The following is a 17,285-nucleotide window of genomic DNA, read 5'->3' on the forward strand; positions in this document are numbered from 1 at the left end:
CCCCGCCTTGCCTGTTGATGTAAAACACCTCGGCGGTGTTGTCCGTGAGTACCCTGACCACCTTGCCACACGGTTGTGCGCTGACCGCCACACAGGCTAGTTGTATTGCCCTGAGCTCCTTGACATTTATGCGAAGGGACAACTCCACGGTCGACCACATCCCCTGGGTCTGTGAGTTCCCTATGTGGGCCCCCCAGCCCAAGTCTGATGCATTGGACACGAGGTCTAGTGACGGGGTCGGGTCCCGGAAGGGAATGCCCTGGAGCATATTGGCCGGGCAGGCCCACCATTGGAGCGAGGTGATCACCGGCACCGGTACCGTGAGGACTTTGTCCAGCCTGTCCCGGGCCTGGGAGAACTCTGAGGCCAGCCAGAGTTGGAGGGGCCTCATCCGAAGTCTGGCGTGCCAGACCACATATGTGCACGCCGCCATGTGGCCCAGGAGCTGCAGGCATACCCTGGCCGTAGTCACGGGGAACTCCGTAACCGAGGCTATGAGCCCCTTCAGGGTCTGGAACCTGCCCAGAGGAAGGGAGGCTGTGGCTGTATCCAGGAGAGCGCCTATGAATTCTATGCGCTGCACCGGAATTAGTGTCGACTTGGCCTCGTTTACTAGGAGGCCTAGGTTAGCACACGTAGCCAAGAGCAGCTCCGCATGGTCGTGTACCTGAGACCGCGAGCTGCCCTTGAGCAGCCAGTCGTCGAGGTAGGGAAATATCTGGACCCCCCGGCGTCTGAGGTAGGCTGCCACTACCGCCATACACTTTGTGAACACCCTGGGCACGGTGGACAGGCCAAATGGGAGGACCATAAACTGGTAGGGGTCCTGTCCCACCAGGAAACCAAGGAAGCATCTGTGCCCCTCGAAAATATGGATATGGAAGTATGCGTCCTGAAGGTCCAGGGCCACATACCAATCGCCAGGGTCTAGAGTGGGTACAATACATGCCAGAGAGACTATGCGGAACCGGCATTTTACCATGAACCGATTGAGGTCTCGTAAATCCAGGATAGGCCTGAGCCCCCCTTTCGCCTTCGAGATAAGGAAGTAACGGGAGTAAAACCCCTTTCCCTGGAATTCCCTTGGAACTCTCTCCACAGCTCCCAAGCTGAGGAGCCGACCCACTTCCTGCTCTAGCAGGGGTAAATGTGACGGGTCTCCCCTGCCATCGGAGGAGGGGGGTGGGAGGGCAGGGATGAGAGAAATTGTAGTGTGGAGCCCTGGGAAATGGTGTTGAGGACCCAATGGTCCGATGTAATTCGGGACCATTCCGCAAGGAACGCACACAAGCGGTTGCTGAAGGCAAACTTTATTGGTAAGAGAGTCCTCTTGGGGGACACCCGGGTACCCTCCTGCAACCAGTCAAAAGCGCCTCTTGCCCTGCTGTTTGCCCCTCGAGGGTCCAGGTTGTGGGGCAGAGCAAGACTGCCTTTGAGGTCGCCTCCTTTGGGTCTTGGACCTCTTGTAGGCGGGCTCATATTTTGGCTGGGGAGCCGGGGCAGGAACCTACAGCTTAGGCTTTTCCTTGGGCGGGACGTAAAGCCCGAGGGTTTGAAGGGTCGTACGCGAGTCCTTCATGCCATGAAGTTTCATGTCTGTTTGTTCCGGAAACAGGTCCTTGCCATCAAAGGGAAGATCCTGCATCAGAGACTGCGCTTCCGTGGACAGCCCAAGCAGCAGTAGCCACGACGCCCTGCGCATGGACACCGCCGAGGCCATGGACCGAGCAGCCGTGTCAGCTGCATCCAATGCTGCCTGCAGAACAGCCTTCACAGCAGTGGCACCCTCCTCTATGAGCGCCTTAAATTCCTTCCTTTCGCTGTCTGGAAGGGAGGGTTTGAATTTAGGCAGTGACCCCCACAGGTTAAACTCCTAACGGCTGAGGAGGGCTTGGTGGTTGGCCACCCAGAGCTGGAAACTGGACGACGAATAAAGTTTCCTACCAAATGAGTCCAGCCTTCTAGAGTCCTTATTCTTGGGTGTGGGTCCTGGTTGACCCTGTCTCTCCCTATGATTTACAGACTCCACCACTAGGGAGTTGGGGGCCGGGTGGGTATAGAGATACTCGTGCCCTTTTGTGGGCACAAAATATTTGCGCTCTGCCTTCTTCGATATTGGCACAAGGGAGGCCGGCGTTTGTCAGAGGGCATTGGAAATGTTAGCCACCCCTTTGTGCAGTTGCAGGGCCACTCTACCCGGTGCCGAAAGCGAGAGGACACTGAAGAGTGAGTCTGAGGGTCCCTCCCATCTCCTCTGCTTGGAGATGGAGGCTCGACGCTACTCGCTTCAGTAGCTCTTGGCGAGCCCTGAAGTCCTCCTATGGTGCGGAAGGGGGTGGGGCTGCAACCTTGTCATCCGGCGCGGAGGAGGAGGCTGGTACGGAGCTCTGCAAGTCGGTCGGCGCCACGGGATCTACCCCTTGGTCAGACTCCGCGTTCGGTGCCGAGGATCTGTGACCCGCCGATCTATCCCTTGGAGGCCTGGATAGTGAGGCGGAGGGAGCCTCCGAAGCCCCTGCTACCGAACGAGTCCCTGGCTGGGCATGCGCGGGGGGACCAAGGGGTCCACTAGCCCTGCCATGGGGGCCCTTGCCATTGACTATGCTGCGGCACCAGCGGGTCAGGTTGGCTGGGCTGAGACGTAGGGGGCCTCGTGTGGGTCGAGGTCGAGGTTACCAACGACTTATCGGTACCATGGGAGCGGTACGATCGATGGTGCTGAGAATGACGTCTGCCACAAGACCAGGACTCTGACGTCGAGGAACGGTGCCGTCTTGAGCTACTACTTCTCGAGATGCTACGGCGCCGAGATCCGCGACAGCGCGTAGATGGCGACCCTGGCTGGGAGTTGTGGGCGCGGTGCCTCGAGGAGAGAGAGCTGGAGCGCAAACGGTGACGGCGCCCGCGTGGGGAGCGGCTACAGTAGCTCCGACAAGAAGGGGAGCACCTACGGCGCCTATGCCTGTCCCGTCGATACTCTCTGCTCGGCATGGTACGGTGCCTGGAACTCCGATCCGATGGCACCCAACCAGACAACCTGGTGGGTGACGAAAGCGGAGGCCAGAGAGACTGTCCTGACAGGACGCTGAGCGGCGAGCGTGCCTGAGAGCGGTCCCTTGACCGGGATCTGCGGCGGGTTGGAGTAGACGGTCTAGAGCCCAGCGGCGGCTTGCCTCCAGAGTGGGGCCCGGGTGCCGGTGGTGCCCCGGGTACCTGCAGAGTCAATGTCTCGGGCCGCCTGCAGGGCCTCCGGTGTCGAAGGCATCCGGACATCTGGAGAGGCCTGAGTCGACACCACCGGGTTGCTCCGCTTGACATGAGTCAGAGCTTTGGAGCCTGGGGGGGAACTGGGGCTGCCAGATGCGGGTCTAGCCTCTCCCCCTGCTTTCTCTTGATGCCGCTGAGATGACGGGGCCTTTCTCTGTTTCTTAGACGGAAAGCGGTGGGCCATCAGAAGGTACTGGGGGATCACTGCGCACCGAAGACAAGGTGCCCGGTGCCGAATCCACTCGGCGCACCGGGGTTGGGGCCAGTGCTGACTCCATGAGAAGGGCCCGAAGTCTAATGTCTCTTTCTTTTTTAGTTCTAGGCTTAAAAGGACCTGCAGATCTTACAGTGGTCACTAACATGAGATTCACTCAAGCAGCGGAGACAGTCAGCGTGCGGGTCACTTCTGGGCATCGAACGCCTGCAAGAGTTGCACGATTTAAACCCTGGGGCCCGGGGCATGCCCCGGCCCGAATGCTAACTAACTGAACTGAAACTTGTTGAACTAACTAGCAGGTACCACTAACAACGAACGAAGAGTTCTGGGACGAGCTGCAGCAAAGCGAAACTGGAGCAGTAGTTCCGACGCACCCTCTCTGGCTTCAAGAAGGAACTGAGGGTGGGGGGAGCGCGTGGCTCCCCTTATAGCGTGCTATAGAGGCGCCACTCCAGGGGTCGCAGCAGCGCTCCCCCTACGGGTACTGTGGCGAGCACGCATACCTACTGTGGAATACACATGAGCAAGCACTCGAAGAACTAGGAGTGGGGGGGGGGGGAGGGAGAAAGGCGCTGGTGTTCTATCGCCCCATCTGTGGGGCATGCTGAAGGCAGAATGCCAGGGTTGTGCACATGCAGTGCTTGTGCAATGTTGAGCGTTTTGGTCTCCAAGCCAGACAGAAGCTGCAGTGAGCATAAACGAAGGGGAAATGGCAATTTTGTGTACCTTATAATTTGGCTCAGTCTCAATGGATTTTCATGGGGACAACAAAAAGCATTTCCCTGATACTAGGGCTTTTCCCCTGCCAAATTTCAAAGTCCTTCTGCAAACCATGAAGGAATTGGAGCTCTCACCCCCCCCCCCCAAAGTCAAACATTTTTCTAATAGAAAGCGTCAGGCAAATTTAATACATGGATTGCTTCCTCTCCCTCAATATTTAGAATAAGGCTGCTGTTGTAGGAAGGCATATATGAAGAATAAGTAGGTTTAGGACAACTAATAATTACATATAGTCCTGAATAATTACAGATAAGAATTAGATTTAGCCCTGAATGTAATTAAGTTAGTATTTCATAGTCCTGGGCCAGCTGCTGTGAAGTTTCTGGCCGAGATTTTCAGAACTGACTGTGATTTTAGGCGCCTCCATTTTTGGATACCCAACTTGAGACATCTTAACGTTTTCAGAAACTGGTGCTCAGCACTTTCAGAAAATCAAGTCCCTTAGAATTACCTCAAATTGAGAGCCCCTATATTGAATCACCTGTCAAGTCCTCTACACTTGTAGCAGTGGCAATCCCAGTCACCAGTCTATGGTATAAAACCTAAGTATTAGCAATTATACTCTCCCAACAAACCAAACCCCTTCCAAAGAACAGATTAGTAGATTCCAAAAGAGACCATTGTGATCATCTAGTCTGACCTCCTGTATAAACACAAGCCATAGAACTTCCCCAAAATAATTCTTTTGAACTAGATTACAGTGTAAATTAAAAAAAAAAAAAAAAAATCTTGGATTTAAAAATTGCCAGTGACGGATAATCTACCATGACCCTTGGTGAATTGTTCCAACAGTTAATTACCCTTACTGTCAAACATTTATGCCCTATTTCCAGTCCGAATTTGTTTATTTTCAACTAGGCAGCCATTGAATCTTTTTATCTGCAAGACTGAAGAGCCCATATAAAACATTCGTTCCCATTTCAGTACCTATAGACTGTGATATAGTCATCTCTTAACATTCTCTTTGTTAAACTAAAGAGATTATTTCTAATTTACTCACTGTGGTTTAAGGACACAAAATTACTCAGACAAATTGGTGTATTACATCGTTACAAGGTGAATTAGCATTAAAGGGGACATGATTAAAAGTATTTTTAAAAACTCCACAAATGTCATTACCTATGTCACACATCCCACCCCTTGGATTTTACGGGTGAGATTTTTGGGATGTATGCACCTAACTCCTTTAAGTGGGTTGAAAATTCCAGCCTTTTTATTATTTATATTACATCAATGTCTAGAAGACCTACTGAAAATTAGGGCCTCAATGTACTAGGCACAGTACAAACACACAATAAGTGATAGTCCCTGCCTTGAAGGAATTACAACCAAAATAATTTAAATATGTTTATTAAAACGGTTTATGATCAGTGTCTGAGTTTGGAAAATGAAAATGTTTAAGTCGGTTTCACTTGCTTATAGTTTGATATAAGCCGAGCAAAACAAAAACAACTTTCCATTAGAATTTTAAAGTTCATGGGAAAATTTCCGTTAGATTTAGGCTTTGAGAGACTGATTTCAACAAAACCTAATTTGGGTGCAAATTTCATTAGTGTCCCTGCTGGACAAAATTTTACCCAAAAACTAAAAATCCCAACAGCTATTCATCATCCCCACCCCACACCAATGACTATACAACTGCATTGCAAGTATAGGGGATGGTGGTGTAGGCAGTGTGACCCAGCGATCACAGCTGGGCTGGGGTCTGCATGTCAGGGACAGTAGTCACTGAGCAGGAATCAGAGGAATCGCTAGAGCCAGGCTCAGTAAGCAAGAGTTGGGGTCAGAATCAGGCTGAGATCAGAGACCAGAGATTAGGAGACAAGGTGAAGTCTGGAGTCACAGTAGGCCAAAATCTGTGTGCCTGCCCACCACACAACTTCCTAGGTCAACCACCAGGGTTAAATAGGGCATCTGGCCAATCAGAGGGCTGCAGGGTACTGTCACTCTGGCTCCCTTGGGTGGTACTTCCTGTGGCACCTACTTTCCACAGTGCACCCCAGCTGTAGCTCTGCATGTCCTCCTAGTGCCACTGTAGGAACGTCAGCCAGTCCAGGCTCTGCAGACCCAGCTCCTAGTTCACAGACCCTTACAGCAAAAGAAGTGGTAAAAGCCAATTATCAAAGCTTGTCTCTCTCACCAGCAGAAGTTGGTCCAATAAAAGATATCTCACCACCTTGTCCTTCTAATTATCAGCTAATATTTTAAAATATGCTGGACAAAAAGCTTGAGAATACAAGCACTAGACCCTCATCTGGGACAATGGAGTAAGTAAATCTAGTTAATATTTCACTGCTCTAATTTCTAGGATTTAACCCCTGTATTTTGTGTAGAAACCCAATTTAGAATTATTTTAAAATCTTTTATAACTTATAAGAACTATTTAGCATAGCCAACTTGCTTTTTCCTTTATTTGGTCTCCTAACTCTGAGATCATCATATATTAGCTAAGGCAGTGTAGTGAGGCAGCTGCCCCACTCCTGGAAAACAGATGTTAAAAGCAGCCAAGCTAGGCTGACTGGGGAAGCAGCCACAGCTGTGGCCAGCTCAATTAGGGCCCAGCTGGCCCTGATAAGAGGGCTGTGGGCCAGAAGCTGGAGGAGTCTCACTCTAGCCCTGGAGTGGGAAGGGCTAGCTGCCTGGGAGCAAGGTACTTGAGGTGGAGCAGTGCTGGGGAAGAGCAAAGGGAGCTGGGGCGCTCCAGCCTGTTAAAACCCTCAGGCTGCAGGCCTTGGTGAAGGCCTGCAGAGGTACTGGGGCTGCAGAGATACAGCCTGGGAATAGGTAAAGGCAGCAGGTCCTAACCCCTTGCCAATGATGAGTGGCCATTACAGACTGCAGTCTGCCCCAGAGAAAGGGGGCTAGATGATAACTGGCAGTAGCCACTGAGGCAAGGTGGGTTTAAAGGGTTGGGGGTTCCCCTGGGAGGGGAGACTCAGAGTGAGGGGTACTGCTGGGGTAGAACCCCGAGGTAAAGGGCACCGGGGTCTGGGAGGGACATGGGGCCAGCGGCAGGCGAGACAACGGCCTGCAGAGGGCGCTCTGTATGCTGGAAAAGAGCTGTGATGTTGCACTCTATGGCCTTGGCTACACTTGCGAGTTACAGCACTATAAAGCCGCCCCCAGTGCTGTAACTCAATCCCCGTCCACACTGGCAAGGCATTTGCAGCACTGCATGTACTCCACCTCCCCAAGAGGAATAGCGAGTATTGCGCTGCCGCTGCAGCGCTGCGGCGCCAGTGGGGCCGCCCAATGCGCTGTGAATGGCCTCCAGAATTATTTGGCAGTATCCCACAATGCCTGTTCTAGCCACTCTGGTCATCAGTTCAAACTCTACTGCCCTGGCCTCAGGTAACCAACCATGTGACCCCACCCTTTACATTCTCCGGGAATTTTAAAAATCCCCTTCCTGTTTGCTCAGCCCAGCGTGGCGTGGAGTGCTATCAGCGAATCTTTCCAGGTGACCATGCCTCCACACGCCAAGCGAGCCCCAGCATGGAGCAATGGCGAGTTGCTGGACCTCATCAATGTTTGGGGGGAGGAAGCTGTATGGTCCCAGCTGCGCTCCAGCTGTAGAAATTACAATACCTTCGGGAAGGTATCAAAGGACATGATGGAAAGGGGCCATGACCGGGACGCCCTGCAGTGCAGGATTAAAGTGAAGGACCTGCGGAGTGCCTACCGCAAAGCCCGCAACGCAAATGGCCGCTCGGGTGCTCCCCCCGCGACCTGCCGATTCTACAAAGAGCTGGATGCGATACTTGGGGTTAACCCCACCTCCACTCCGAGCAGCACCATAGACACTTCAGAGCCGGTGTGGGGGGGGGGGAGGAAAACGGGAGTGATGGTGGGCCGGATGGAGACACCCCGGAATCCCTGGAGCCATGCAGCCAGGAGCTCTTCTCGAGCCAGGAGGAAGATAGCCAGTCGCAGCGGCCGGTGCTTGGTGGAGGACAAACAGAAGAGCAGGTTCCCGGTAAGTGGGTTTTTTTTTTCGGGAAGGAATTTTTTCGGTGCGGGCTCTTTGGAAGAGGAGGGTTAGGCATGCATGCCTAGATGCGGAATAGTGCATTGATGTGGTTTATCACATCACGGTAATCGGCCTCGGTAATCTCCTCGAATGTCTCATCCAGAACGTGTGCAATGCGCTTGCGCAGGTTTATAGGGAGAGCCACCGTAGTCCTTGTCCCAGCCAGGCTAATGTGTCCGCGCCACTGTGCCGTGAGGGGTGGGGGGACCATTGCTGCACACAGGCAAGCTGCATATGGGCCAGGGCGGAAGCCGCATTGCAGTAGAAGACCCTCCCTTGCTTCTCAGGTCACCCTCAGCAGCGAGATATCGTCCAGGATGAACTCCTGTGGAAAATGTTGGGACAGTGTTCAGTGTAGGTGCCCCCTGAAGCTGTTGGCTCTCCCCAAGGCACAGAAACCCAGAGGACAGTGCAGACCTGAAACAATCAGTCCCCCTTACTCACCATTTTGAGGCTCCCGTGGGATATGTGTGCTCTGTTTCGGACTGAAAATTATGCTATTGTGTAGACCCTGTGTGTTTTCTACTCCTTAAGTGCGGGGGAAATCATTACTCTGTCTGGTATAAACAATGCTGCCTCTGTTAAATGTTGCATTTTGCCTATACAGCTGCATGAACCTTGAGACCTCAGCCATCCCTCTTATCGCCTGCTCAGAGACTGCAAAGACTCAGGAAGAGACCACGAAAAAGCAAAGAAGACATGCTGCAAGAAGTGATGCGGCAATCTATTAAAGAGAATGAGAAGGCACAGAACTGGAGGGAGAGAGAAAGCAGGATCCGCCAGGAAAATGCAGCGCACCGGCAGCAAACCACGGATCGGCTCATAAGCATCCTGGAACGCCAAGCAGACGCTATCCAGGAGCTCGTAGCCATGCAGAAAGAGGAGCAGTACCGCAAACGCCACCCCCCCCCCACAGCCCTTGTCCCAAAACTCTTTCCGTTGTGCCCCACTGTCACCTCCAACCCACTTTCCCCAACTTCCGTGTTCTTCACGCCACCCGCTGCCTCCAACACCAGTATCTTCACCACCCAGCCGTGAAAACCACGACCCTTACCCTCTGCACTCAACCCCCATCACCATGCAGTATAGCTATCCTGAAGTGCAGCACTCACTGCACAGCACACCAGACAGGATGCGAATCTGTGATTGTACCGTTCCACACTCCACCCCCTTGTTTCTTTTCAATAATTTTTTTTTTTTCAATAAATGGATTTTTTGGCTTTGAAAACATTCTTTATTATTGCATAAAGTAAGAGACTCCTTAGCCCAGGAAATAAACAGGCACTGCAAGTCTGCTTGTCTGCTTAGCAAACACTGATTCCTAAAGATTGGAACTACTGCACTTCACTCCCGTGCAGGGCACCAGATATCACTGCTGGTTTTCAGCCTCAAATTGCTCCCTCAAAGCATCCCTAATCCTTGCAGCCCCGCGCTGGGCCCCTGTAATAGCTCTGCTCTCTGGCTGTGCAAATTCAGCCTCCAGGTGTTGAACCTCAGAGGTCCATGCTTGAGTGAAGCTTTCACCCTTCCCTTCACAAATATTACGGAGGGCACAGCACGCAGATATAACCGCGGGGATGCTGTTTTCGGCCAAGTCCAGCTTCCCATACAGAGATCGCCAGCGGGCCTTTAAACGGCCAAAGGCACACTTCACAGTCATTTGGCACCGGCTCAGCCTGTAGTTGAACCGTTCCTTGCTGCTGTCAAGGCTCCCTGTCTAGGGTTTCATGAGCCACGGCATTAACGGGTAAGTGGGATCTCCAAGGATCACAATGGGCATTTCAACTTCCCCTACCGTGATCTTCTGCTCTGGGAAAAAAGTCCCGGCCTGCATCTTCCTGAACAGCCAAGTGTTCCGAAAGACGTGTGCGTCATGCACCTTTCCGGGCCAGCCTGTGTTAATGTCAATGAAATGCCCACGGTGATCCACAAGCGCCTGGAGAACCATAGAGAAATACCCCTTCCGATTAACGTACTCTGATCCTAAGTGGGGTGGTGCCAGAATAGGAATGTGCGTCCCATCTATCACCCCTCCACAGTTAGGGAACCCCATTTGTGCAAAGCCATCTACTATTTCCTGCACGTTACCCAGAATCACGGTTCTTCTGAGTAGGATGCAATTAATGGCCTTGCAAACTTGCATCAACACGATTCCAACGGTCGACTTTCCCACTCCAAACTGGTTTGCGACCGACCGGTAGCTGTCTGGAGTTGCCAGCTTCCAGATTGCAATAGCCACCCACTTCTCCACTGGCAGAGCAGCTCTCAATCTCGTGTCCTTGCGCCGCAGGGTGGGGGCAAGCTCCTCACACAGTCCCATGAAAGTGGCTTTTCTCATCCAAAAGTTCTGCAGTCACTGCTCGTCATCCCAGACTTCCATGACGATGTGATCCCACCACTCGGTGCTTGTTTCCCGAGCCCAAAAGCGGCGTTCCACGGTGCTGAGCATGTCTGTGAATGCCACAAGCAATTTCGTGTCGTACGCGTTACGCAGCTCAATAGCATCGTCGGACTCCTCACTCTCACTGTCACTTTGAATCTTAAGGAATAGTTCGACAGCCAAACATGACGTGCTGGCGAGGCTCATCAGCATACGCCTCAGCAGTTCGGGCTCCATTTCCCGCAGACAGATCTCGCTGCACAGAAACCGTTGAAAGATGGTGCCAAAGGTGGACGAAAACAAAGGGATTTCTGGGATGCGAAGCGATGCATCACGGGGCGTTGGACAGGACCCAGAATGCCCCGCACCTACGCCCCCTTCCCACAACCCACGGTGCCAGAATGGGAAGAGGTGCTCTGTGGGATAGCTGCCCATAATGCACCGCTCCCAATAGCGCTGCAATTGCCGCAAATGTGGCCACAACAGTGCGCTGGGCAGCTGTCAGTGTGGACAGACTGCAGCGCTTTCCCTACTCAGCTGCACGAAGTCAGGTTTAACTCACAGCGCTGTATATCTGCAAGTGTAGCCAAGGCCTATATGATTTTATGAAAATATGCTAATGTAACTGGAATATGCTTCATGCAAAAGGTCTCTTGTAAGGTATCATTACAAAGCTTATAATCTACTGAGTGCGGTCATCCTATTTGTATAAATGTACCACTCATGTATCTGAAACTAGAAATATGAAATATAACTCTGAGGGCCTATTGTAATTATGCAAAGTGTGGGCTATTAATGTTGGTTTGGAATCTTGATGACTCCCATTAACCAGGACAATTATCTGCAGATGGCTCTGTTTTACTTGTAAGGCTCCCTGTATACCATGTGTGCTGGCAAGTGGATAATGAAGTCTTACAGTGACATGTGATCATGTCACCTGAACTGGAATCAGTCTTTAATCTGGTACTTTTCCATTTTGAAAAGGTGGGGGTGGGAACCCAGAGAGGGACAAAGGATTCCCGCCTTATGCAAAAGATCTATAAATGGGTGGAACAGAACAAAGAGAGGAGCCATCATGAAGAATCCCCTAGCTACCACCTGAGCTGGAACAAGGGCTGTTCCAGGGGAAAGGACTGTGCCCAGACTAGGAAGGCATCCAGTCTGTGAAAAGCAACAGAGAGTCCTGTGGCACCTTTAAGACTAACAGATGTATTGGAGCATAAGCTTTCGTGGGTGAATGCCCACTTCGTCGGATGCATTCACCCACGAAAGCTTATGCTCCAATACATCTGTTAGTCTTAAAGGTGCCACAGGACTCTCTGTTGCTTTTTACAGATCCAGACTAACACGGCTACCCCTCTGACACAGTCTGTGAAAGAAACTTATTGAAACATCTCTCAGGGTGAGATTTTATCTGTACTCAATTGTATTACTGTATTAGGCTTAGATTTGCGTGTTTTATTTTATTTTGCTTGGTAATTCACTTTGTTCTGTCAGTTACTACTTGAAACCATTTAATAAAATCACTTTTTACTTATTAATACATACTCTGAGTTAATACCGGGGGGGGGGGGGGGGGGGCAAACAGCTGTGCATCTCTCTCTATCAGTGTTATAGAGGGTGGAACAATTTATGAGTTTACCCTGTATAAGCTTTTTTTATACAGGGTAAAACGGATTTATTTGGGTTTAGACCCCACTGGGAGTGGGACATCTGCGTGTTAAAGACAAGAGCACTTCTGTAAGTGGTTTTCAGTTTAGCCTACAGCTGTTAGGGGACGTGGTTCAGACCTGGGTCTGGGTTTGCAGCAGGCTAGCGAGTCTGGCTCAAACCAGGCAGAGCACTGAAGTCCTAAGCTGACAGGGTAGGAAAGCAGGGGCAGAAGTAGTCTTGAAACATCGGGTGGCAGCTCCCAAGGGGGGTTCTGTGATCTAATCCGTCACAAGAGCAATTCCCAGACGACCAGCAGGAGGCGCCGGGCCGGTGAGTCCTCGCTCTCGCTATAGGTAGTAATTCAAACTCTGCACACGTCTACAATGTAATCAGATAACTGAGAATATATTCCTCTTCCCCAGAAAAATCTCTCAGGCTGGTATTTTCTCTGCGATTTACTTTTTCTGTACGGTGCTTCTATCCTAGACATTCAACTTGCATTAATTCCTCTGTCATTAATTCTTCCTATTGTCTTTAGGCAGATTTTTTTTACCAAATTTCCCAATTCTGCACTGTTCAGAAAGGGCCTACAGTTGTCATCAGTTTTCTTAGTTCTTAGCTCTTAACTTTTAAAATGTTTTATTTGCCAACTGAGGTTTAGTCCTATGTACTTTAGAATTACAGACAAAACTACATTCAAAGAACATTAAGCTTGCAAAATCAGGCACTCAGAAGTTATTTCCTAACTGTATTAAAGATGCCTGTGCAATCTTAATTTGGTGCCCTTGTGAATACTGTATGCATTTTCAAATAGTCTTTAATTTACATAATCACATGCTACTTTTTCCACAGAACCCCTGCTTCATTAAGTGCACAGGATAGACAGGTCCCAAGGAAAGTTGCATCAGTTTAATGCAGGTTTAACTCTTACTGAATTTGGTTTAGCTTGAATTGGTGAATTACCAAATTAAGATAAATCAAGTTAAGCAAGAATCAAGCCAGTTTAACCACTGTTTAACCTAATTCATAATAAGGCACTCTGATTCTGTAATAAGAGTGTTGATACACTGAGTTAATCAGGAATAACTCCCCATGAACAGGTTTAATAACCTGTTAAATTTATTACTGTGAATAAAAAGCTAAATTAGCTCCCCAAAGTTAATAGTTTGTGCCATCCTGGCTGGAAAACTACTACTGCATTATGGTTTTCAAACTAAAATAATGCCTAACATTTATCCATTCTCTCACCTCCGCTCTCATGCGTTTTGCTCGACGTGCAGGGGGACAAGTTTCAGATGGCTGAACAGACTGTCTCTGGGGAATATCGTGGGGTTTGTATTCCTTGTCCTTCGTATCACTGGTGAGGTCTGGCTTCTGCAAACACTAAAATACAGGCACAATTGTGATTACTTAATTTTCTCTACACCACTAACAGAATTCCACCTCACACAAAATTGTGTAGAGTCTTTTCCAGGCTAGAGTGAAAAGAGTACATTACTTTCACTTTGCTGTAGAAACAAAATAATGAACAGTTGTTAGCTGTAACCACTGTAACAGTATCTGCTTAAACATGTAAACCACAATATTTGTTATTTCATTCAATACAATAGTGGAAATAAAATGTAAGATTATGAAGGAAGTGTTTTGTTTTTTAAAAAAGGGAAATCTGATTAATCTCTGTTAATGTTTGTATATTGGAGCTGGTCTGAAATTCTCCAGTAGAACAGATTTCCATCAGAGAATGTGGCACATTCATCAAAATCTAACATATGTCACAGAGACTATTCAATTTCCATGAAAGTGCATTGGAAAACTGTCAGATTTCCTGACATCTTGGCAGGCTGATGGGGAGTTGAGAGCCTGGAGCCAGTTCATCTGGTGGGCTGCCGTTCAGCGGGGCTTCCAACTCCTCCACAGCTCACCACATGCACCAGGCACCTGCAAGCTCTGGGAGCACTGGCTCCCCAAGGTCACGACTCCTTGGCAGCCCAGCCTCCCATGACAGCCAACTGTCCTCATAGACTTTAAGGCAGGAGTGGGGAACCTTTTTTTCTGTCATGGGGGGGGAGGAATCAATCATGGGCCACCGCAGCTCCAGCCACACCTCTGCTCTTCCCCCAGCCCAGATCCAGCTGCAGTTTCACTCTGCCCCCAGCCAAGCTCTGCCCTCACTCCCTCTCCACCCCCAGGCCAGCTGTGCCTCTAATCCCAGCTCCTCATCCCCACCTCCAGTTCTGCCCCCAGCTCTGCCTTCAGCCCAAGCTCCTATGCTGAGGAAGCCTTGGCTGTGCAGTAATGGGAGATGGAGTGGGGGAGGGGGGAAGCACACCATGGACAGATTCCATTACTGGTAAGAGAGGGTGCAACAGGAAAAGTTTGGGCACCAGTGAATTAGACCTAACCATGTGGGCAAGACCCAACAGACACCTGGGAAAGAATTCTCTGTAGTAACTCAGAGCTCTCTTCATCTAGTGCCCCATCTCCAGCCACTGGCGATATTTGCCAATAGCCGTCATAGAAGAATCACAGAAGATTAGGGTTGGAAGAGACCTCAGGAGGTCATCTAGTCCAACCCCCTACTCAAAGCAGGACCAACCCAACTAAATCATCCCAGCCAGGGCTTTCTCAAGCCGCACCTTAAAAACCTCTAAGGAGGGAGATTCCACCACCTCCCTAAGTAACCCATTCCAGTGCTTCACCACCCTCCTAGTGAAATAGTTTTTCCTAATATCCAACCTAGACCTCCCCCATTGCAACTTGAGACCATTGCTTCGCGTTCTGTCATCTGCCACCACTGAGAACAGCCTAGCTCCATCCTCTTTGGAACCCTCCTTCAGGTAGTTGAAGGATGCTATCAAATCCCCCCTCACTCTTCTCTTCTGCAGACTAAATAAGTTCAGTTCCGTCAGCCTCTCCTTATATCTGGAGGATGGTGTGGATTGCACCCTTAGCAAGTTTGCAGAGGACACTAAACTGGGAGGAGTGGTAGATTCGCTGGAGGGTAGGGATAGGATACAGAGGGACCTAGACAAATTAGAGGATTGGGCCAAAAGAAATCTGATCAGGTTCAACAAGGACAACTGCAAAGTCCTGCACTTAGGATGGAAGAATCCCATGCACTGCTGCAGACTAGGGACCAAGTGGCTAGGCAGCAGTGCTGCAGAAAAGGACCTAGGGATTACAGTGGACGAGAAGCTGGATATGAGTCCACAGTGTGCCCTTGTTGCCAAGAAGGCTAACAGAATTTTGGGCTGTATAAGTAGGAGCACTGCCAGCAGATTGAGGGACATGATCATTCCCCTCTATTCGGCATTGGTGAGGCCTCATCTGGAGTACTGTGTCCAGTTTCGGGCCCCACACTACAAAAAGGATGTGGAAAAATTGGAGGGAGTCCAGCGGAGGGCAACAAAAATGATTAGGGGGCTAGAGTACATGACTTATGAGGAGAGGCTGAGGGAACTGGGATTGTTTAGTCTGCAGAAGAGAAGAATGAGGGAGGATTTGATAGCTGCTTTCAACTATGTGAAAGGGGGTTCCAAAGAGGATGGATCTAGACTGTTTTCAGTGGTAGCAGATGACAGAACAAGGAGTAATGGTCTCAAGTTGCAGTGGGGGAGGTTTAGGTTGGATATTAGGAAGACCTTTTTCACTAGGAGAGTGGTGAAGCACTGGAATGGGTTACCTAGGGAGGTGGTGGAATCTCCTTCCTTAGAGGTTTTTAAGGTCAGGCTTGGCAAAGCCGTGGCTGGGATGATTTATTTGGGGATTGATCCTGCTTTGAGCAGGGGGTTGGACTAGATGACCTCCTGAGGTCCCTTCCAACCCTGATATTCTATGGTAAGTCATGTGCCCCAGCCCCCTAATCATTTTCGTTGCCCTCCGCTGAATTCTCTCCAATTTGTCCACATCCTTTCTGTAGTGGGGGGCCTAAAACTGGATGCAGTACTCCAGATGTGGCCTCACCAGGTGCTGAATAGGAGGGGAATAATCACTTATCTTGATCTGCTGGCAACGCTCCTACTAATGCAGGCCAATATACCGTTAGGCTGCTTGACAACAAGGACACACTGTTGACTTATATCCAGCTTCTCGTCCACTGTAATCCCCAGGTTCTTTTCTGCAGAACTGCTGCTTAGCCTGTCAGTCCGCAGCCTCTAACAGTGCATTGGATTCTTCTGTCCTAAGTGCAGGACTCTGCACTTGTCCTTGTTGAACCTCATCAGATTTCTTTTGGCCCAATCCTCCAATTTGTCTACGTCACTCTGGACCCTATCCCTATCCTCCAGCGTATCTACCTCTGCCCCCAGTCCAAGCCATCATCCAGATCATTAATGAATTATGAGTATACATCTCCCATTGGAGACTCCTGTGGCTCCAAACTCCTCTTCTAGTGTATCTTGCTAGGATTTAACGTTAGCCAGCTTCTACTCTCAAGCAAGCAATGGGCTAGCTTGTGACAGTGTTGCGAAAGAGAAACGAAGAGTTTTTCCGGTCTCCCAGGAGAGGCACAGCATAGGTTAGAACCATTGGGAAGCACCTCCCTCACTGACCGCTCTCAGAAAGGAACTGGTTGGGGCTTCTAAGGTACAAGAGGCTGGAACAAGTTCAGTAGAACAGAGCCCTTGAGCAAATCTACAGGTGTCTCAAGGACCAAAAATCTTAACAAGGGGAATTTCATGCTAAGGCACCAGCCCCAAGAACCATGGTTTCTTTAGTGAATACCAAGTTATAACTACACCTGTGGTCATATGTGCCAATGTTCAGGAAATATTACAATTCTGATCAAATTTCCTGGGTTTTTAAGTTAAGGATGACAGTGTCCTTAACTTATACAGGGGCCTGGTCCAGACTACAAAGTCTGTCAAAAGAAGCTGCTTTTTGTTACCACAGGTTTCCATGCATCCAAACCCAAATCTGAATCCTGTCAGCATAACCCAGGCATTCTGTTGCCAAACTAA

The 17,285-nt window shown here is 49.9% G+C and overlaps 1 protein-coding gene across 4 annotated transcripts in view; it reads right to left on the bottom strand.

The window, feature by feature from the left end:
* Window positions 1–17,285, bottom strand: part of KDM5B (lysine demethylase 5B) — a 188,952-nt gene that overhangs the window by 111,287 nt on the left and 60,380 nt on the right. For 3 of the 4 annotated variants that reach the window (XM_065403804.1, XM_065403803.1, XM_065403802.1), the window contains one exon: window positions 13,576–13,710. The exons of the other annotated variant lie outside the window; for it this stretch is intronic. In XM_065403804.1, the coding sequence (XP_065259876.1) occupies window positions 13,576–13,710 (135 nt within the window). The remainder of the gene's footprint in view (window positions 1–13,575; window positions 13,711–17,285) is intronic. 4 annotated transcript variants of the gene reach the window in all.

Source organism: Emys orbicularis, chromosome 4 (genome assembly GCF_028017835.1).
Source record: "Emys orbicularis isolate rEmyOrb1 chromosome 4, rEmyOrb1.hap1, whole genome shotgun sequence".
Classification (NCBI taxonomy): Eukaryota; Metazoa; Chordata; order Testudines; family Emydidae; genus Emys; species Emys orbicularis.